This window comes from Netta rufina, assembly GCF_964035555.1.
Source record: "Netta rufina genome assembly, chromosome: 19".
Taxonomy (NCBI): Eukaryota; Metazoa; Chordata; class Aves; order Anseriformes; family Anatidae; genus Netta; species Netta rufina.
In genome coordinates this window covers 12191340-12209821 of record NC_140143.1, presented here as the reverse complement: position 1 = coordinate 12209821, position 18482 = coordinate 12191340, and the positions used below count along the sequence as shown (strand labels likewise).

General features: G+C 48.1%; 1 protein-coding gene across 5 annotated transcripts in view; it reads left to right on the top strand.

Moving 5' to 3' along the window:
• The first annotated feature begins 7478 nt into the window (after positions 1-7478).
• Positions 7479-18482, top strand: part of MAP2K4 (mitogen-activated protein kinase kinase 4) — a 102815-nt gene continuing 91811 nt past the window's right edge. For 3 of the 5 annotated variants that reach the window (XM_084298709.1, XM_084298707.1, XM_084298710.1), the window contains exon 1: positions 7479-7636. In XM_084298709.1, the coding sequence (XP_084154835.1) occupies positions 7537-7636 (100 nt within the window). In that variant the 5' untranslated portion in view covers positions 7479-7536. Of the gene's footprint in view, positions 7646-18482 lie in introns of all 5 variants that reach the window. The other 2 variants (XM_084298708.1, XM_084298706.1) reach the window with 1 other exon arrangement.

Here is an 18482-nt window from a genome sequence, read left to right as displayed (position 1 = left end):
GATTTGCAAGAGCAACAGGCAAAATGTCCCTGCAATTTTTCAGTAGGTCCCCAGGTAGCTGCATTCCTTTGGTGAGGCACCAGGAACTACACTGTATGACTGGTTCATCTTTTTAAGGACACGGGACTTCACCAGAAGGCATGTGGTCATGATTTTCTTTGTGGTGCAACCTCTGCCTCCAGATCTTCAGTCCATTCCCCTCACCTAAAGGAGAGAAGGTGTATTAGGCTAGAAAACAGAAATGTCAAGGCCTTTTAGCTGGGTAAGAAATGATAGTGGTGTTAGTAAGAATAAGAGAGATTAATATAAGACAGAGTATGTCTTTTGTTAGAGCAATTTATGTGATAGAAAAATAATGGTAGAGATGGTTTTCAGGCACACCAGCTCTTTTTAGGTGGGAAAAAAAAGTGTGAATTTCTGTCCATTTCCTCCAACAATATTAGCTGGTCTTGCAAAAAGAAATCTCAGCTGTGATGAACTCTTACTGTTTCCTTTGTCCTGTTACAAGTTACTGCACACACCTTGTGAGAAACACTCCATAGCCAATAACTTAGGCTCAGGCAAGGATCTCAGTGAAGTAGTAATTTATTCACGATTGCAGTGGCGGGCGCCCCACAAGCAGGAGAGAGCACATCTACTAGTCCTAAAACACAGTTTATATACCTTTTGATGACAGGACCCTCCCCTGTTTCCCCACTGAGCGGGTAATCCAGGTTCACAATCTATCTGATGCTTCACAGACAATGCATGGCCTTCAGTCGCCGGCCTGTTAAATTTCAATTTCCTTTTGCCATTTTTACTGTTTGAAGTGGTAATGTTTCTTCACTTATCTGACTTGACTTAACACCATGATTTTCACCTAATTGTCCTAAGGAGTCTGGTTGTCTGCATTTTACAAGGTCGTCTGCCATATTCCTTCCTTCTAAACAATGTAACTCTTCAAAAACAATATTTATATTCCCACAACCTTTATAGCCCACCTGATTGATGGGCCATGGCTGAGCCACGTGGAGAACTGCTGCTTGCCGTTTTGTAGCTGCTGGGCTTGAGTGCAGAGGGGAGACAGTGGCTTCTGGAGAGCAGCTGTGAGAGAAAGGCAGGGAGACAGGGTGGAGGGCAGAGAAACAGCCAGCCAGGCAGAGTCAGGATGGTGCATGGAGTGGGCTGGGGTAGGCCAAGACCTCTGTCTCCTTATCAAGTAACAGTGAGGTCTGAGATCAGCTCAGCTGTGCTGCCTCACTGCCATGGGCGAGACCATCAAGAAGAAAGGGGGGCAGAGAGGGAAGGGGCTGCTGAGCTGGCAGATAGCAGCATCTCCTGAGCACTTGGAAGGGTCTGCATGGGGGTGTCCCTGTAAGCGAGCAAAGTTCAGTGACATGAGCAACAGAAGGCAAAAGATCCTTCTCTTGATAGGGTAGGGAAGAGCGGATCAACTTGCAAACTGTTTCATCTCAATCTGTTTTATTCTTTGCTGGTCTAATTCAAAAGCAATCGTGCTGTAGTTTGTATTTTAGAAATGTAACGGATTTCTAGTGGTTTGTGTATTTACTGCAAAAAATAAATTGAGGCTTGTTCACTTTAAAGCTTTAGCTACAATGACAAGCTACTAGAACTCCCCCCACCTCCACAGGCAGAAGAGACTTACCTCTGCCTGAAGGGAGCCTCCAGTAATACTTCTTCCTCCCATAAGAGGGAGGCCAAGAGCATTTAGTATCCTTGAATATAATTTGAGCTAATTGAAAATTCGTTCCTCAGTATTAGATGAAACATTCTTATCAGATGAAACATTCTTATGCCTCTCTGGAGTCTGCTTGGCAGAAACTTCAGCTAATCTTCAGTTAGGGAACCCCATATCTAAAGGACAGAAGTTTTCAGAGGAGAGTGCTGGAGGGATGGACCCAACAACCAAGCTGTGATACTGGAAGAGCCATGTTGCTGCCCAAGAACCTGCACCAGAGATGTCACTTGTCACAAAGCTCACTTGGGACGTTTCATTGCTGAGGAGGAAACAGGACCCAAAGGCAGATTTACAAAGGTTTCAATAAAGTTTAATTGTGATCATGAGATTGCTCCTCCATTAGGGAAAGGAGAGGTAACCATTAAAATTTGGCACAGCTTATATACAGTTTGCAGCAAAACACTGCACAAACACCTCCAATTGCATCATTACACCAGTCCTGACCCTGTCAGTCACCTTCCCCCGTTGCTGGGCACAGTGGGCACAGTGGGCCTCCTGGTGTGGGACAGGTGCAGGCCTCAGGCTGGATTCAGTCCTCTGTTTATGTCCCCCAAGACCTTGCTCTTCTCTTGAGTTAGAGTTGTGAGAAACACTCCGTAGCCAATAACTTAGGCTCAGGCGAGGATCTCAGTGAAGTAGTAATTTATTCGCGATTGCAGTGGCGGGCGCCCCACAAGCAGGAGAGAGCGCATCTACTAGTTCTAAAACACAGTTTATATACCTTTTGATGACAGGACCCTCCCCTGTTTCCCCACTGAGTGGGTAATCCAGGTTCACAATCTATCTGATGCTTCACAAACAATGCATGGCCTTCAGTCGCCAGCCTGTTAAATTTCAATTTCCTTTTGCCATTTTTACTGCTTGAAGTGGTAATGTTTCTTCACTTATCTGACTTGACTTGACACCATGATTTTCACCTAATTGTCCTAAGGAGTCTGATTGTCTGCATTTTACAAGGTCGCCTGCTAAACTTTCTTATCACTGTAAGCATATCTCAGTACCACATTCCCTCCTTCTAAACAATGTAACTCTGCAAAAACAACATTTCTATTCTCACAGAGTCTTTTCAAAACAGGATTTTTGGTGTTTTTGTCCCACAATCTACACCACTAATGGAAAAGGCAAATGCTACCCTGGAGTGTATAAGCAGGATAAGCTGGAGTAGCTGGAGTAATGTGTCTAGCTAGGGACACTATATTTGAAAAAAAAAAAAAAAAAAAAAAAAAAAGGTGAATCAACAGTAGAAAGTCAAAGGAGGGCAGTGAGGATGCTGGGAGGCACAGAAAACATGAAGAAAGGCTGAAAGAATTGGGTTGGTGCAGTATGTAGAGAAAGCCTGAATGAAGGGAAGGGAAATATGTGCCTAAGAGGTCATTCCAAAGAAGGGAATTACTTGTCTTGCATGGCTGTAGAGAACAGGAAGGGATATAAGGGATTTCAGCTCAGACAAAAAAAGCTTAAGTTAGGCTTTCAGATAATGTTGTGTTGGGACAGTAGCATGCCAGAACAGATTGCTGTGGGTGGCGCAATCTCCATCACTGGAGGTCTTTAAGAACAGGTATCCCAAACATCTGTCAGGACAGGTACTGTTGATCCTCTCAAATCTGCAGGGCAAAATAAAATAAACAGTATGATTTTACCTAACTGTACCACATGCAGGTGGCATGAAGTAGAGATGGAAGCCAGGTGTCAGCTTCTGACGGTGTTTGCCAGTAGGCACTATGTTTCTTTATTGTGGCTTGTAAGATGTCAGCTTTGGTCTTGAACTCTTAGATAGGGCAGAAGAGAAAAGTTAAGCAGTAGGGGAAAGAGAAAGAAAGGTAGTGCAATTAGGGGAAGATGTCTCAGCACCAGGGGCTGGACTGCATATGCCCCTCTTAAGCATGTAACTCTGCATTTAAGGCTACTCCGGTGACAAAAGCAAGCTGTTTAAGAAATATCATCTGGCCTTAGAGCTTTTTGAAACAATGCTGAAAGAAGCCTCTGGTGGGGGTCTTCTCTTTTTCCCAGGAAAGTGCCAGGGAAGCTCGTGGAGCAGATTATCTTGAGTGTCATCATCTGGCACTTGCAGGGCAACCAGGCGATCAGGCCCAGTCAGCATGGGTTTATGAAAGGCAGATCCTGCTTGACAAACCTGATCTCCTTCTATGACAAACTGATGCGCTTTGTGGATGAGGGAAAGGCTGTCGATGTGGTCTACCTTGATTTCAGTAAGGCTTTTGACACTGCTTCTCACAGCATTCTCCTCAAGAAACTGACTGCTCATGGCTTGGACTATTGGAGGGAAGGCTGAAAGAAAAGCTCTCTGGGCTCATGGGTAAAAGACTTTGGGAAAGCAAAATGGGCAGAATCACAGTGCCTTGGCTAAACTGTGCAGTAGAAATGCTTGAGGGATAATTAAAGGTTATTTTAAAGTGCTTCACCATGTTTATTTTCAGTGAGTCACAATTAAAAAAGACCAGGAGAGGAAATTGATATAGCAACCGCTTTTCTTTTATCAGAGCAAGGCCTGGCTTCTGGCTCATGTTCAGGCAGCAACACCTACCCCACTCCCACACGACATCCCTTGCTCAGAGTCTTACAGGTTGTGCACAGTCACAGCCTGGGTCCCCATGGGCTTGCATTTGAAGGGGTTCACAGTAGAGTGGAGAGACCTTTTCTGCATCCTTTGTGCTCACTGCTTGAGGTGCTGTTAACCCAACACTTTGTTGGGTTAAAAACTGGCTGGGTAGCCGGGCCGAAAAAGTTGTGGTGAATGGAGTCAAATCCAGTTGGAGGCCAGTCACTAGTGGTGTCCCCCAGGGCTCAGTACTAGGGTCAGTCCTCTTTAATATCTTCATCGATGATCTGGATGAGAGGATCGAGTGCACCCTCAGTAAGTTTGCAGATGACACCAAGTTAGGTGTGTGTGTCGATCTGCTTGAGGGTAGGAAAGCTCTGCAGGAGGATCTGGATAGGCTGCACTGATGGGCTGAGGTCAACTGCATGAAGTTCAACAAGGCCAAGTGCCGGGTCCTGCACCTGGGGCACAATAACCCCAAGCAGAGCTACAGACTGGGAGATGAGTGGTTGGAGAGCTGCCTGGCAGAGAAGGACCTGGGACTGATGGTTGATAGTCGCCTGAATATGAGCCAGCAGTGTGCTCAGGTGGCCAAGAAGGCCAACGGCAACCTGGCTTGCATAAGAAACAGTGTGACCAGCAGGGCTAGGGAAGTGATCGTCCCCCTGTACTCGGCTCTGGTGAGGCCGCACCTCGAGTACTGTGTTCAGTTTTGGGCCCCTTGCTACAAGAAGGACATGGAGGTGCTCGAGCGAGTCCAGAGAAGGGCTACAAAGCTGGTGAGGGGTCTAGAGAATGGCTTATGAGGAGCGGCTGAGGTATCTGGGGGGTTGTTCAGCCTGGAGAAGAGGAGGCTCAGGCGTGACCTTATCACGCTCTACAGGTACCTTAAAGGAGGCTGTAGTGAGGTGGGGGTTGGTCTATTCTCCCATGTGCCTGGTGACAGGACAACGGAGAATGGGCTAAAGTTGCATCAGGGGAGGTTTAGATTGGATCTTAGGAAGAACTTCTTTACTGAGAGGGTTGTTAGGCATTGGAATGGGCTGCCCAGGGAAGTGGTGGAGTCACCATCCCTGGAAGTCTTCAAAACACGTTTAGATGTAGACCTTAGTGATATGGTTTAGTGGAGGACTGGTTAGTGTTAGGCCAGAGGTTGGACTAGGTGATCTTGGAGGTGTCTTCCAACCTAGATGATTCTGTGATTCTGTGTTTCTTTTAGCCAAGGTTTTTACTTTGGGCCCCACCTGATCCATGTTGCAGCTGCATTGCTGCCATGTCCATGCCTTCCCTTGTCCTCACTGAGCCAGACCTTGATCTGTGAAATTGACTTCCCAGTTTATCCTTAAATCTGCCTCGTCATGGTAGTCTTGCCTGGTAGTCTGGTGTCTTGGCTGAATCCGGTTACCGTCACAGGACCTGCCCTGCTTGCCTTGCCGAGGTCTGGGCCCTTGCTGCTGAGGCCATTGCCCTCACGCTGCATTAAGCTCAACTCCTGCAACTCCTCCCTAGTTGTCCTAGGTGTTCCCTGACATTGGGTAGGCAGAGGTATAGGGCTGGGATACTACTCTGCCAGGGGCAAGGTGTTCCCTCTGAGAATAATGGAGAAGAGGATAAGGGCACACCTTCCCCTGGAGGTGAGTGTTTGTGCTGCTGTATGCAGTGGGGTCTGTGACCTCTGTTGCAAATTTGGCTGAAGGCCACGACTGACCATTGCCACCAGCTGTACCCAAGCAATCTGTGTTTAGGAAGACCAGTTCCTGTGGGCAGCTCTGGGTGTGAGTGCTTCCCACTCCTATCCCTCCAAAGCAGTGGAGGGGACAGACTGTACATGCAGCTTTGAAAGAGCGAGTGATGGCTTCAGAGGAAGCAGCTGCCAGGTAGGACGGCAAAGGGTTGCAGCCTAAGATCAAACCCAGCAAATAGGTCACTTGGATTTGGACCTGAGTGCGTGAGGAGTGCACTCAAGCATTTGCCCAGGTGAAGAGAAGTGGTATCCGTGGCGAGGAGGAAGCAGACTCTGCTGTCCTTGCAGCAGACGGAGGACGGAGCAGAAATAGGAGGTGGTCAGAACCAGCTCTTTCATCAGTGGATCTCAATTTATAAAGGAGGTCAGAATTATTTCTGTGATACTAATAAGGACACAAGGACTGTTGTAGGTGAAGAGTATCCTCCACAATATGTGGTGAGCTAGAAAGAGAGTCCACATCCCTTTAGACCCATTTCACTCCTCTAGTCCCTGTCATATGCTGTCCCTAAGGCTGTAAGTTTGCTGGAGCTAGAGGTAGGATCAGAAACCAGGTAGAGGCAATGTGCTGGAACAAACAGTACCTAATGGAGGAAATAAAATGATGATGATGATGATGGTGGTGGTAAAAGGGGTTGATGCCCTGGCTATTCTGGAAAACACAGGAGGAAGTTACACTCTGCAGTGGTTAGGGAAGATGTTTCAGGTAAGAAATGAAAAGACAAGTTTGCAAGTAGCTGCTTGTGCAAGCGCTATTCATGGGTGAAGATGAGAAATGTGATCAAATTGGTTGGACAAACTGCCATCCCTCAGGGGGCCTCATTGAGGCAGGAAGATGGGAGGCTGGGGAAATACGACATTTGGGCACCCCTGGTCAAGGAGGCCATTGCGGTCAAACAGTGGGACGTGCCATCGTGTTGGGACCACAGCACGGCACAGGGCTCCTGAAAAAAACACAGTGGCCCCAAAGGGGCTTACGGCAAAGGGAGTGGGCAATGCTTCACTGCCAGAGAAAGCAGAAGGGATGCAGAGCAGGGATGCTGGAGATGGGGCAGGGGCCTCCTGGAGACCCACACCGCAGGCCGGGCGCTGCCACACGCGGGGGGCGGAAGGCAGAGCGGGGCGCAGAAGGGGGGCGTCCAGGAGACATCGCCGAGCGCCCCCCGGCCGTGCGGAGCAAGGGCCCGGCGGCGGCGGCGAGCGGAGGGCCCGGCCGCGGGGAACGGGCCGGGGACGGCAGACCCCGGCCCCGCAGGCGGAGGCAGCCGCAGGGCACCCTGGCCCCGGCAGCCGCCCGAGCCCGCAGCGCAGAGCCTGGGCGGCCGCTGCGGGTGCCCCGCCTGGGAGGGGTTAAGCGGGAGCCCCAGCCCGGGGGCGGACGGCGGACGGGGAGGCTCCGGCGCCTGCTATACGGCGTCGGGGCTCTAGGTGTCCTGCCTGGGAGGGTCCCTGCTGCATTGCAGCCTCCGCGCCGCTCCGTCTCTGGCGCACACAATGGCGACTCCCAGCCCCAGCAGCGGCTCCGGCTCGGGCGGCGGGAGCGGGCCGGGCCCCGGCGGCCCGCCGGCACACGCGGCCGTCAGCAGCATGCAGGGTAAGCAGGGTAAGCAGCCCCGTGCTAGGCCGCGGCCCGGCCGCCGCTTCCGGGCCGGGCAGCGCGCCCCGCTCTAGGCCTCGCCGCGGCCCCGCTGCACCCGGTGGCGCGGCGCGGCCCCGCCTGCGGGCCCCGCGACCTCGGCGAGCAGCGCCGGGCCCGGGGGCGCGGGGGGGGAGCCGGGGGCGGCGGCCCCGCCGCTCCCTCCCGGCTCGGCGCTGCCCCAGTCGGTATGGGGCGAGCGGGTTCCGCCCCCCGGGGCGCGGGCGGGCTGCGATTCCCGGGGTCCGGCCGGGCGGGCCGGGACCCCGCGGCAGCGGCGCTGGGGACCCGCTCCCGAGCCGGCCGGGGGTGCGGCCGTGCCCGGCCCGGAGCCGCGCCGCCCCCTCGACGCTAGCTTGGGGCTGGTGCCCGCCGCCGCCCCGGCGCAGCCCTCCCGCCCGCCGGGCTGCCCCGGGGGCTCTGCGCGGCCGCGCTCCGGGCCGCCCCCCGCTGCAGCCCCGCGGGTGCCGCGTGTCGCCAGGCCGCAGCCGGAGGCTCGGCGGAGGGCGGCGCCGTGCCCGCCGCGGCGGGGCCGGGAAGCGGGGCTCGACTTCGGCCTGCGCGGCCCCAGGAGGCGGCGGCCCCTCGGGGGGGAGCGGGGCCGGGGAGGTGGCCGGGAGCAGGCAGGAGCGAGACAAAAGCCGGGGGCTTTAGCTCCGGTATTTCTTCGGCCCGCTCCGTTTTGTGCCCTCCCTGCCCGTGCCTCTACCCTGGGCGGTGACCTGCGGGGAGGGGGGGCGCGCAGCAGCCTCTGCCCAAATGCAAGTTTTTGGTGGCGGGCCTAGCTCGGCAGCGCCGTGCCAGTTACGTCTAACGCGCTGCTCTTTTCCCCGGGAGTGCGGCGTTGTTGGTGTTAACGAGCCGGGGTAGAGCCCCGGGGCGGGGGGTGGCCAGGGGGCAGCCAGGGTAACGTTTTGGCAAACGCTGCTGCCCATGTACTGCTGCGGTAGCCGGGCTCTTGGTGGCCATGGGAGGATGGCTCTGACCCGACTCCCGCTGGACTCCTCAGCGTTGCTCGCTGAACGGTTCTGGTGCTTGGCATTTCTTGTTCCTTTATGTCTGTTCATGTGTTTTTCTCGAGACAGATGTTTAAGTAAAAACAGTTTAATGGCGAGCTTGTGGTTAAATTTTTGTTGTTGTTTTATTCTGATGGAAATTTAGAGTGTTATACTAGGGTAATGCTGCCAGGCTTCCCATCTGCACTTGCTGATGGTTGAGTATTCTTGCAAAAACAGTGGATATTTATTTTTCAGAAAAGCCACAGCGAATACCTTTGGAGTTTTTTCTTTAAGGTTACACCACTGAAAAACACTCTCTTCTTAAGCAGCATTTTAGACTGTGTTACTCTGAGGCCACACAGTGTTGTTTTTTTTTTTTTTTAACTTAATACAGGAATGGTAATGCTAAGGAAGCTGTTTGTCCTGTTTTGGGAATGTTTAATTTTTTTTTTTTTTTTTTTTTTTGAAGAAAGAAGAAGGGAAAGGTCAATCTCTGTGTTGACAGGAGAAGCATGGGAGCTCTCGGCTAAAAAAATTTCACGCTTTGCTACTATCTGTTCTGTCCTGTCGGGAGAGACTACTTGGAGGCTGACAGGGAACCTGTTTGGGTGGAGAATTGGTTACACAAACTGCAGAGTTTGGTGTACGTGGAACTAGACAGCAAATTTTCACTGTTTGCAGCTTCAACTGTGTGAAGGTCTTGTGTTTGCTAAACTAAGGAGCTGGTACCTGTTGGGCCCTAGGAAGGTGATACTGTACACGTTTATGATACCTTTCAAGAACCGTAGTTCCAAACCTCTTAAATGAAGTGCATGGCTCAAGAACTCAACTAAAGGCACGATATGTAAAAACAATTATAATGAGACCAGAAATAGCCATGTTGCAGAGCAGTTAAAACTTTGTGTTACCCCTTTTATTTTTCCACGTGACCCATATTCTTCATATTCATGAATCATTTCCCTGAATTCTATGCATCTTCAGGGTTGCAAGCTTGGTTTCGTACCATGACATAAGAACCGGTGTTGCAGTGTGAGTTGGCAATGACATAGAAATACCTGCATCCTTTCTCCAGGGGGGGAGGAAGGGCAATTTGTTTCTTGTGTAGTTTCTTGCAAGTGTCTATTTAAACATGAATTCAGGAAGACAATGGCCAGTTTGATGATATGCAGGTGTTTGCAGTAAAATCTGGTGTTACATAAATAGCTTTTTTCGTTGTTGTTCTTAAGGTAACAGGTGTGTGTTGAGGTGTCCTGGGAGTAGCTCAATGTAGGATCCTAGGTGGCTCTGGAAAACCTCCTGGCAGAGGTGAACATGTTGCTGTTGCAGTGGTCGTAAAGGGAATTCCCTGAACTTGGCAGAAAACCTTCCCATGAGGACAGTCCTCCACCAGGATCACTGTGTGGCTGTGCAACCACCTGTAGGAAAACGGGGGAGACGTATGGGGCAGGAAGGGCTACCTCTGTGGGCTGGTCACACCCAGGGCAGGTCCAGTGGGCATCCCACCACCCTCCTCTCACCAGCACTGGTTCTCTGTTGACACCGACGTCTCTGCAAGCCGAGCTGTTGCAAAACGAATCTGTCAGAAGAAAAGCAGCAAGATTTTTCTAGTTTGGATGCCAAGTGTTTGCTCGGCATGGGGTTGCGTGAGCACTGGTGCAAGGAAGGCACAGGAATGTGTTGCTGGGTGGGGAGAGAAGTAGGACTGCGTCGGTGTTGGTCTAATTGTCTTAAATAGTATGATGAGGTGTAGCAGGGAAGTCATTAAGCTACAAGGAGTAATTATAGTAAAAAATGAGTTTTGTTGAGTTAATTTTCAGCTAGAAGCGTTCTTTAACTCAGCTAGTGCAACTGCTACTCTGAAGGCGGTAATGGGATCAAGTGGTTGTGGGGTGGGTGGGACTGGCTATGGTCTCAGCCGATGCTTGTGCTGTCCATGAAGGAGCCATGGACCTGCTCTCCGGGATAGCGACTGCTTCTGGAGGTTGTGCTGAGAGGATGTGAAAGTTGGCCTGTGGTTCTAAGCCTTTTGCAGGGGATTTTCTGTGTGACCTGAGGGCTGGTCTCTTCTGTAAGGGGTCTCTGCTGTCATGTAGGATAGCAGGGCCTAGGGATGAGTAGTGGGCCAGGTGGTGGTAATGCAAGGGTGAAGTTGTCCTGGAAATTGAGGCCTGTCATGTTGATATCTGGAGCTGGGCAAACAGATCCGGGGCGTCAGAAAGTCTTTGCAGACCACCCAGTTTCATTTTGTTTTGTATCAATATCCTATGGAATTTCTGTGTAAAGCTTCTTTAGATAGCCTGGTATCTCTTGGACTCAGTATCACTGCACTCACACCAGGCTTATTGTGCTGTGATGGCCCACAAGCCTTGCAGTCATGTAAAGGATTGCTTCAAATCTTTCCACCCTTAGTGTTCTACATTTCCAGCTTCGTTCTCATGTCTTCTCCCGGCTGACTGCATTAGCCTTTCTTGCCCAGGCATCTGGGAGCTTCATTCGTTCCCAAAGGCAGGTTCCTGGCACATGTGGTTGGTAGTGCTGTGTTCAATGCATAGTTGGCAGATAAGAGACAAAGGAAGGCTTAAAAAAATCCTTAAAAAGGAATACTTAAAAATTTTAAGTATTGAAAATAGGTGTTACTTCGTTATTTTATTTTCCTTTCTTTTCTTTTTTCCTTTTTTTTTTTTTTTTTCCTTTTCTTTCCTTTTGTTCTGGCTGTTTTTTGGACAAAACAGAGGTTCCGTGGGAAGTAAGATATTGAACTTTGAGAGTGATTTTAAAAATCAAAGACAGTGATTTTAAAAACAAAAACAGTAATTTGAGGAATTTTGCATTTCTATTGAAATTGACAGAATTAGTAACAGTCTTTACTGCTGACGTTATGTAGAAAACTATCCTTTGAAGAATTAGCGTATGAAATTTAATTAATTCAAAGGCATAGAGAGAATTTTAATTCTAATTGGGAGCTGAGGAGTCAGTCATCATACCTCCAAGCAAGAGTTAGAAAACACTTGTAACTGGCTGTTGTATATTTGGCTCTTGCATTCAGATTCCAAGGACCCTGGAGGCTAACCAGGACTTTTCCAAGCATTTACTGCTTGTAATACTCTGGTGTCTTTCTAAAACCAAGCATACATACTGTTTATATCTTTTCAGAGTGTACACAAACAGTTCAGACATTGGATGGGCTAGGAATTTGGGATTCTCAGTTCCCTTCACATCTGTTTCTCTGTCCCATCCTTTGCCCCTTTTACTCCCCTGCCCGCACCCCAGCTATAACCTTTTGGGTTTTAGCAAGAATTGGAGAACTGTGGTATCTGGTTAGACAGTCTCCTGTGTGAATATGTAGGAAGAATCCTGGACAGGGAGATAGCAGAGGGGTTGTTGCCTGAGAGACTAGACTCCTGCTGTCACCTGTGGATGCCATTCAGTGCAGTATCAGAGTTGGGAGATAAGTTTCTGCACAAGTATGAGGAAGCTCTGCCCTGTACCTTTCTTTACCTGACAGAAAAGAGCTTCCAGGAGGCGTTTCAGTAGGTCACCTGTCATTCATATTTAGCATGCAACAGAATTGGTGATTGCAGAGTTGAACTTTGCCAGTCACTGTTGTTGGATGAACTTGCTGTTGGTGTGTGACCTGTGCTGTGTCTTTGAGGTAACTAGAATTTCTTCAGACAGCATGGTGAAAAGTATTACTGAAACCATTTGTGGGTACCACTGCGACCAGAATGCTTCTTGTTAGGGGAATTTAGTAAGAGATGCCGTCGTCCCTGCATCTTCCTCCTCTAAATGCTGCTGCCTTGGTGAGTGCAAGGAGTGACCTGAGCAGCCCTTTTACTTGTTCATCAGGAGGAGGGAAATGCAACCTCAGAGTCTCTGTGCTGAGGTATTGGACCTGCCAGGGCACAGTGTGAGTGGCCTCAGTCCTGAAGTCAAAGCTGCGCCAGCAGGGAGTGGGCCCACAGGTCTGTGAGCAGAGTGGTTACTGGCAGCAGCGCAGCAGAAACGAGAGACCTGTCCTGGGGGCTGTGTCTGTGAAGAGCAGCAGGCAGGCAAAGGGCTGGTGGGTGGACTTCCCTTTCTGCACCGAGGGGCATAAGAAAGTAAGGGCATAGGGTGAGAGTAAGGAAAACAAGTGCCAGTAAACACAGGAATTTTCTTAGGGAACCTCAAAGAATGGAATTTGGGGAACAAGAAGGCAGTTGGGAAGTAAAGAGCAGAAAGTGAGCATCAGGTTAGGTAAGAAGCAATGTTTGAAAAGCCAACATAAATGAAACAGATGAAACATACATGTACACGTATAAGAAAACAGGGAAAGTAGAAGAGAACAAGATGAAAAAGTGGGGGGTGGAATTAATCCTTGTCCTCAATAGGTGATAAAGTACACATTGTTAAAGTATACATTATCTTTCACTGTGTATTATTAACCTGTTGTTGGCAGAGTGAAATGTATCTTTAACTCACTGAATAAAACGAGAAGCTGACTGCAATTATTCTTGCCCACAGTGGAATTATAGAGCCATTGTGTGTTGACGTACACTGCTGTTGCAAACTGACATTTGCAGATTTGTCAGGTTGGTGTGTATACATTGACTTTGACATGTTTGCATTTATATAGAAGGTAAGGTACTTGTCTGGTGAGCAAAAAACTTCAGTTTATTTGAACCTGCTAGTTCATTCCCGTACTGTAGCTCTGCTAGGATATGGCTGACATGCCGTACTTCTCCTTTGTGCTTGTCTTAGTGTACACGTGTGTATGTAGTACTGTATGTATAAGCAAATGTTATGGCATTTCAGCTTTCTATTTCAATTTACTTGTAGACCAACATTCTTAGTATATCTGTTTTCCTCATAAAGGAGTGGCCTGAAAATACTAGTTAAGTCTCATCAGATGCTAGGAGATTTTTCTGATATTTCATGCTGACTTGATGGAGCTGACAGAATCGGAAACCACATCATTGCCTTTCTAGCAAAACAAAACAAAACAAACAAAAAACACCATCCAGTGGGAGAAAGAAGAGTGCTGTGAGAAAGAGGAAAAAAAAAGGCAAACTGCCAGAAAACTTTCCAATCTTTATTTTACCAAGAAGGGGTCCCCAAAATTAGAATTATTCATAGACATATGTGCATGAAGCGAAACATTAATTATGGGAGTCTTGTGTAACCACATCAAGTTATGCATGTATCAGACAAACACAAACACCTTGTTAACATCATATAGTTAGGATGTGATTGCTACCTTTGAAGTCAGCAATCTTCTACTGGGTTTAGATTTGATAAAATCTTACGTGAGTTTAAAGAATGTGAAGGCTCGCTTCTCAAAGTGAGGAATATCTTCTACAGCCAGTGGAGGCTGGAAGGAAAAACTGCATGAGAGAAACTGCTTGGGGTGTTTGTGTCGTCCTCTGCCCTGTGGGACAGGAACCAGCAGCAGATGTCAGTCCAAGTTTAACTGAAGTGATGATTATTAAGAAGGTACAAAAGTCTCTGATCTCTGGATGGATGTTCTGCTTATGGCAGACCCAACACACACCCTCTCAAAGGTCTGAGTACACTGATCAGGTCTAGCTTTCAAAAGGTGCTGGTTATATTCCCCGATGTGATGCATCTTATTTAAAATGCACTGCATTGTATTCACTGAAGATAAATGCCTCCCTAGATATGTATATTTTTGTTGTGCATCTGTCTGTGTGCTGAGGCTACAGCATCCCTTGTGGGGAGGTAGGAATTGCTGTGCTGCAATGGCAGCATGAAGAAAACTTAGCTGACTTTGCCAGTTGAACCTTTCTGTGGTGACTGTGGGGCTGTCACCTAGTCTCTGGGGACGTGGGTTCTTCCATGGATATTCTGGTCAGGATGGATTATTATCATCACACAGCCTGGCCTCCTGCTTAATGAGAGGTGAACAAACATATCAGAAATTCCTGTGTTGAACTTGTTCTTTTGTGGTTTGGTTCTCTCTTGTACAGAGAGAAACCCAGTCCCTGTGAAGATACCAAGTTTAGGACAATTTGCATTTTGAAGTAAACTGGTTCACTAGTTACTGCATTTTTGGGCAGGATTTTTTACTATCATTTTGGTCAGTTTCTGGTGATAGGTGTTGGCTGTGTGGTTGCAACCTAAGGAGTCTGCTCTGTGCAATTGCAGTTAGCCAGTGTGAATCCTGCACCATCTTAGTTGAGTCTGCTGGTGTTCCCTGTGAAGACCTTTTCTCATCTACGTATTTAGGTTTTGTTTTAGTGTTGCAGGCTTGTTTGATTGCAGAAGAAACGTATGAGCAGTGGGTAAATGCAGTGGCTGTTGATCTCTGATTTTTTTTTTTTTTTTCCCCTATTAGAAAGATGTATTACTATAGCTGGATTAATTAACGTGTGATAGTTAACTCGTGGTAAATCCCAAGTGAGACAGTTCAGTTCGCCTGCGCTTCTGCAGTTCAACTTGCAGATAATTTGAATATGGTGTCGCTTCTAGGCTTTAACAGTAGGATAGCCAGCATGTACCTAGTTGTCCCCCTGTATACACTTGCTACTCTTTGGTGATGATGGGCATCTGAAAAAAAATCTGTGAGGCTCAAGCCTTTCAGTAGGCAACTGACCCCACATGTTTATGGAAGCAAAATAGTTTTAATATCAAAATGTTTGATATTAAAACTATCGGAAAGAAGGTGCTCTAACCTATTCTAAGGGTGCCCGGGGGTTAAGTACTTGTCCACAAGGCATGAAATTGTGAGGAAGATGCATTACATCTTATTCTTCAGGGACAGAGTTGCAGGAAGGATGTGTGCAGCCTCAATACCCTCTAGTTTTTACTCTTTGTCTGAAGAAGGCAAAGTAATTTTTGCTGTGACTCTGTGCCCTGTTTTATATCCTAGTCCCACATCCTTATACCATAGCTGAGTTGCTGGACAGGTTACCTCCATTGTTAAGCTCTTGCTGAGTGTTGCTAGGTGGGTTTGTTCTGCAAACTGTACATAAGAGGCTTGGAAAACTGATTCTGTAGGTGGCACGACGTATGGCAGCCTCTTGAATGGATGTGTGCTGCAGGGAGCACAATATTTCTGTTCCAAGCTTCTGGAGCACTGGTCGGGGTGGAAGTGGGAACTTGCTCCAATGTTAGCACCTCTGGGTGTTCATGCTCCTTGTGACTGTGCTTTTGGAAACCTATAGGCACCTCTAACAGCCCTCTGAATGATCACCTTGTAGCCATCTGCCTTGTCCCAGCTGTGGGGGACAGGTCAAAGTGGCCTGAAGTGGCAGAGTTTTTCCAGGACGGGTAGGACTGCGCTGCTGGAGGTGGCAGGAGGGAGGAAACCACCTTCCTGGAGGCAGGCAGCCAGCCTGCTGGCTTCGCTCCACCCGTTGTCAAACTCTGCATGTCTGCAGATACACTGGGTGTATGTTTATCCTAAATCCCACGCCCCCTGAACTAATCTAAGCCAAAGGCAGTTGCTCGCACCTGGAGAGAGGTCTGCTTGCAAGCTTGTGCTGGGTGTTGATGCCACGTCAGTGTCTAAGGCCAGATAGAAACTGGCATGCTGGTTTACAATAACATAATGAATTAGAAGAGCACCATATTGGACCTAATTAGCTTCCTGCCTTCCTTTAATCCTAGTGTTTTTACCTCTTGGTAACTACCTTAACTGCATTGGTCTTCTTCCAAGATGTTTTTGGAAGTTGAACAGCATAGAGTGGAGGAGGGAGGTAGCAGTAAGGCAGATTTGAACCAATTCATATGGCTTAATATTTTAAACTTGGTGCACCCAGAGGACAGGAGGGATCCATTTTATACCAAAGGATGTAAAATAGACAAATTTTGGCAGCCAAATACACTTGCAAGTGATGATAAGGGTGGGAGGGAGAACTGAAAAACATGTTCTACCTCAGTATTTGAGCATGACCTATGCAAAAGCTTTGTGTCAGCCTTAGCACCCTTCTTATTATGAATAGGCTGCGTTTCTGACTTCAATTTTAACTTTTCACTTCACTCTGTTTTAAGTTAGCTTAAGCTGTGTCTTCTGGGCACCTGCAAAGTTATCTAGATTCCTGTTGTCTTGCCCCTTTTATAGTGTTGGGGGGAGGCTTTAAATTTTGAAGATACCTGCGATGTGCATTCCGTGGTCTGCTTAGGTGCCCGATACTTCAGAATACATTCTGTGGTTTGGGCAGCAGCGGTATGTTTGTGCCTCCCTATGCTGAAAGGTGCAAATATGACTTCTGTCAGATGTCACAGACTTATTTAAGTTTCTGTGCATAGCTTGCATTTTTATTTTTATTTTTATTTGAAAGAAGACTGGACTACAAGTAAGGAAAGGTCCTTGCAGAAATCTCGGCACAGCCTACTGGGTGCCTGCTCCCCACTTGCCCAGACCCTGCGTTGGCCTGGATTTGCATCAGGACTGTCATGTGATGCTGCAGACCATCTTCCAAAACGTGTGACCTTGACTCCTGAGGCTGTAGCCCTCAGTGGAGGGGACACTGCTATTGCTCTTTGTGAGGAAATACAACATGGTGCCTCTGCTCCCCCTCTGCCTCCCAGTTCTGCTTTGAAATGAGCTCAGCTTCAGTTCGCATGAACCTGTGCAATAACTGTGCTTAGCAGGGTATGGCCCATTAACTTTTGTATGATCGTCAAGGGACGTGGACAGTATGTATATTGCACAAATTGCGTATTTATTAGCTGCTAAATTGATTTCCTCTTCTCCAAATTGAAGCCTTTGTATGTGCCCTTTACTGGAGGCAGAGCAAGCCCTTCAGGAAGCAGACAGCTTGCACTGATCTGGGGTGAACAAAGAGTCCAAGTGCCAGGAATTAGTCGGTGTTTTGAATAATTTATTTGATCTTTCTGAGGTGCTTCAGGAGATGCCCTTTGGCATAAGGAGGACAGCTGTTGGGAGCAGACACAGCTGAGCTAAAAGGGAATCAGACCTTTTATTGTGTTTTGTCCAGGCTTATTATTTCTGTGGAGCAGAAGAGTTTTATAGTTTGCTTTGGACCTGATTCTCTGGAAGAAGTTCTCTGAACTGAATTAGCCACCACTTTGCTTTTGGACCAGAGAGCAAAGTGTTTGTACTTTGAAGAGGTTTGTGGACAGAGATGAAACAGTTTCCTTTAAAAACACATGGCTGCATTTGTTTGACCTGGGAGGGGTTATGGAATAAGATAAAAGCACTGCATTTGGAAATCCCTTCTGGGGAGTGATGGGACCACATCTGAGTTTTCCTGTAAAGACCACTTCCCCTACTGAACCGTGTCAGCACAGGACCTGATCTCATGCCAAGCAGTTGGAACCCTTGCCCTACCTTTGATGTTCTCTTCTTTCCTCGCATGCCACTCAAACTTGGAGGAGCCGAAGGTCGGACGGAGGGGAATATTGTGTGAGGATGATCAGAACCACTTTGTAGAAGTGGTCAAGACTGGAAGCCTAGAGCAGAGGGACAGAATGGCTGTTGTCCTCTCAGACAACCTGATGACAGGCTGTAGAGACTGTATTGACCCCAGATGTTTTTACTGCTGAAGAGGTGTTACCTACCAGAAAAACTGGATGAGAAGCTATATGTAGTGGTGTTATATAGAACTTAGTATACTGCTTCAGGACATGTGAGTTTCGTCCTTTCTTCAAGGTACCTTTTTTTTCCTCACCCTCAAGGTAGCCGTAGCAGTCAGGATGTGGAAACTAAGGCATTTGGATGTCTGATGTAAGATTAGTTTCCTTGCTGATCTGGGGATGAGTAGAGGTTAGTTCTCTCTTAAGAACTACTGTTCTGATGTAGCCCAACTGTTAAAACTATAAAGTGTGACTGTATGGTATCA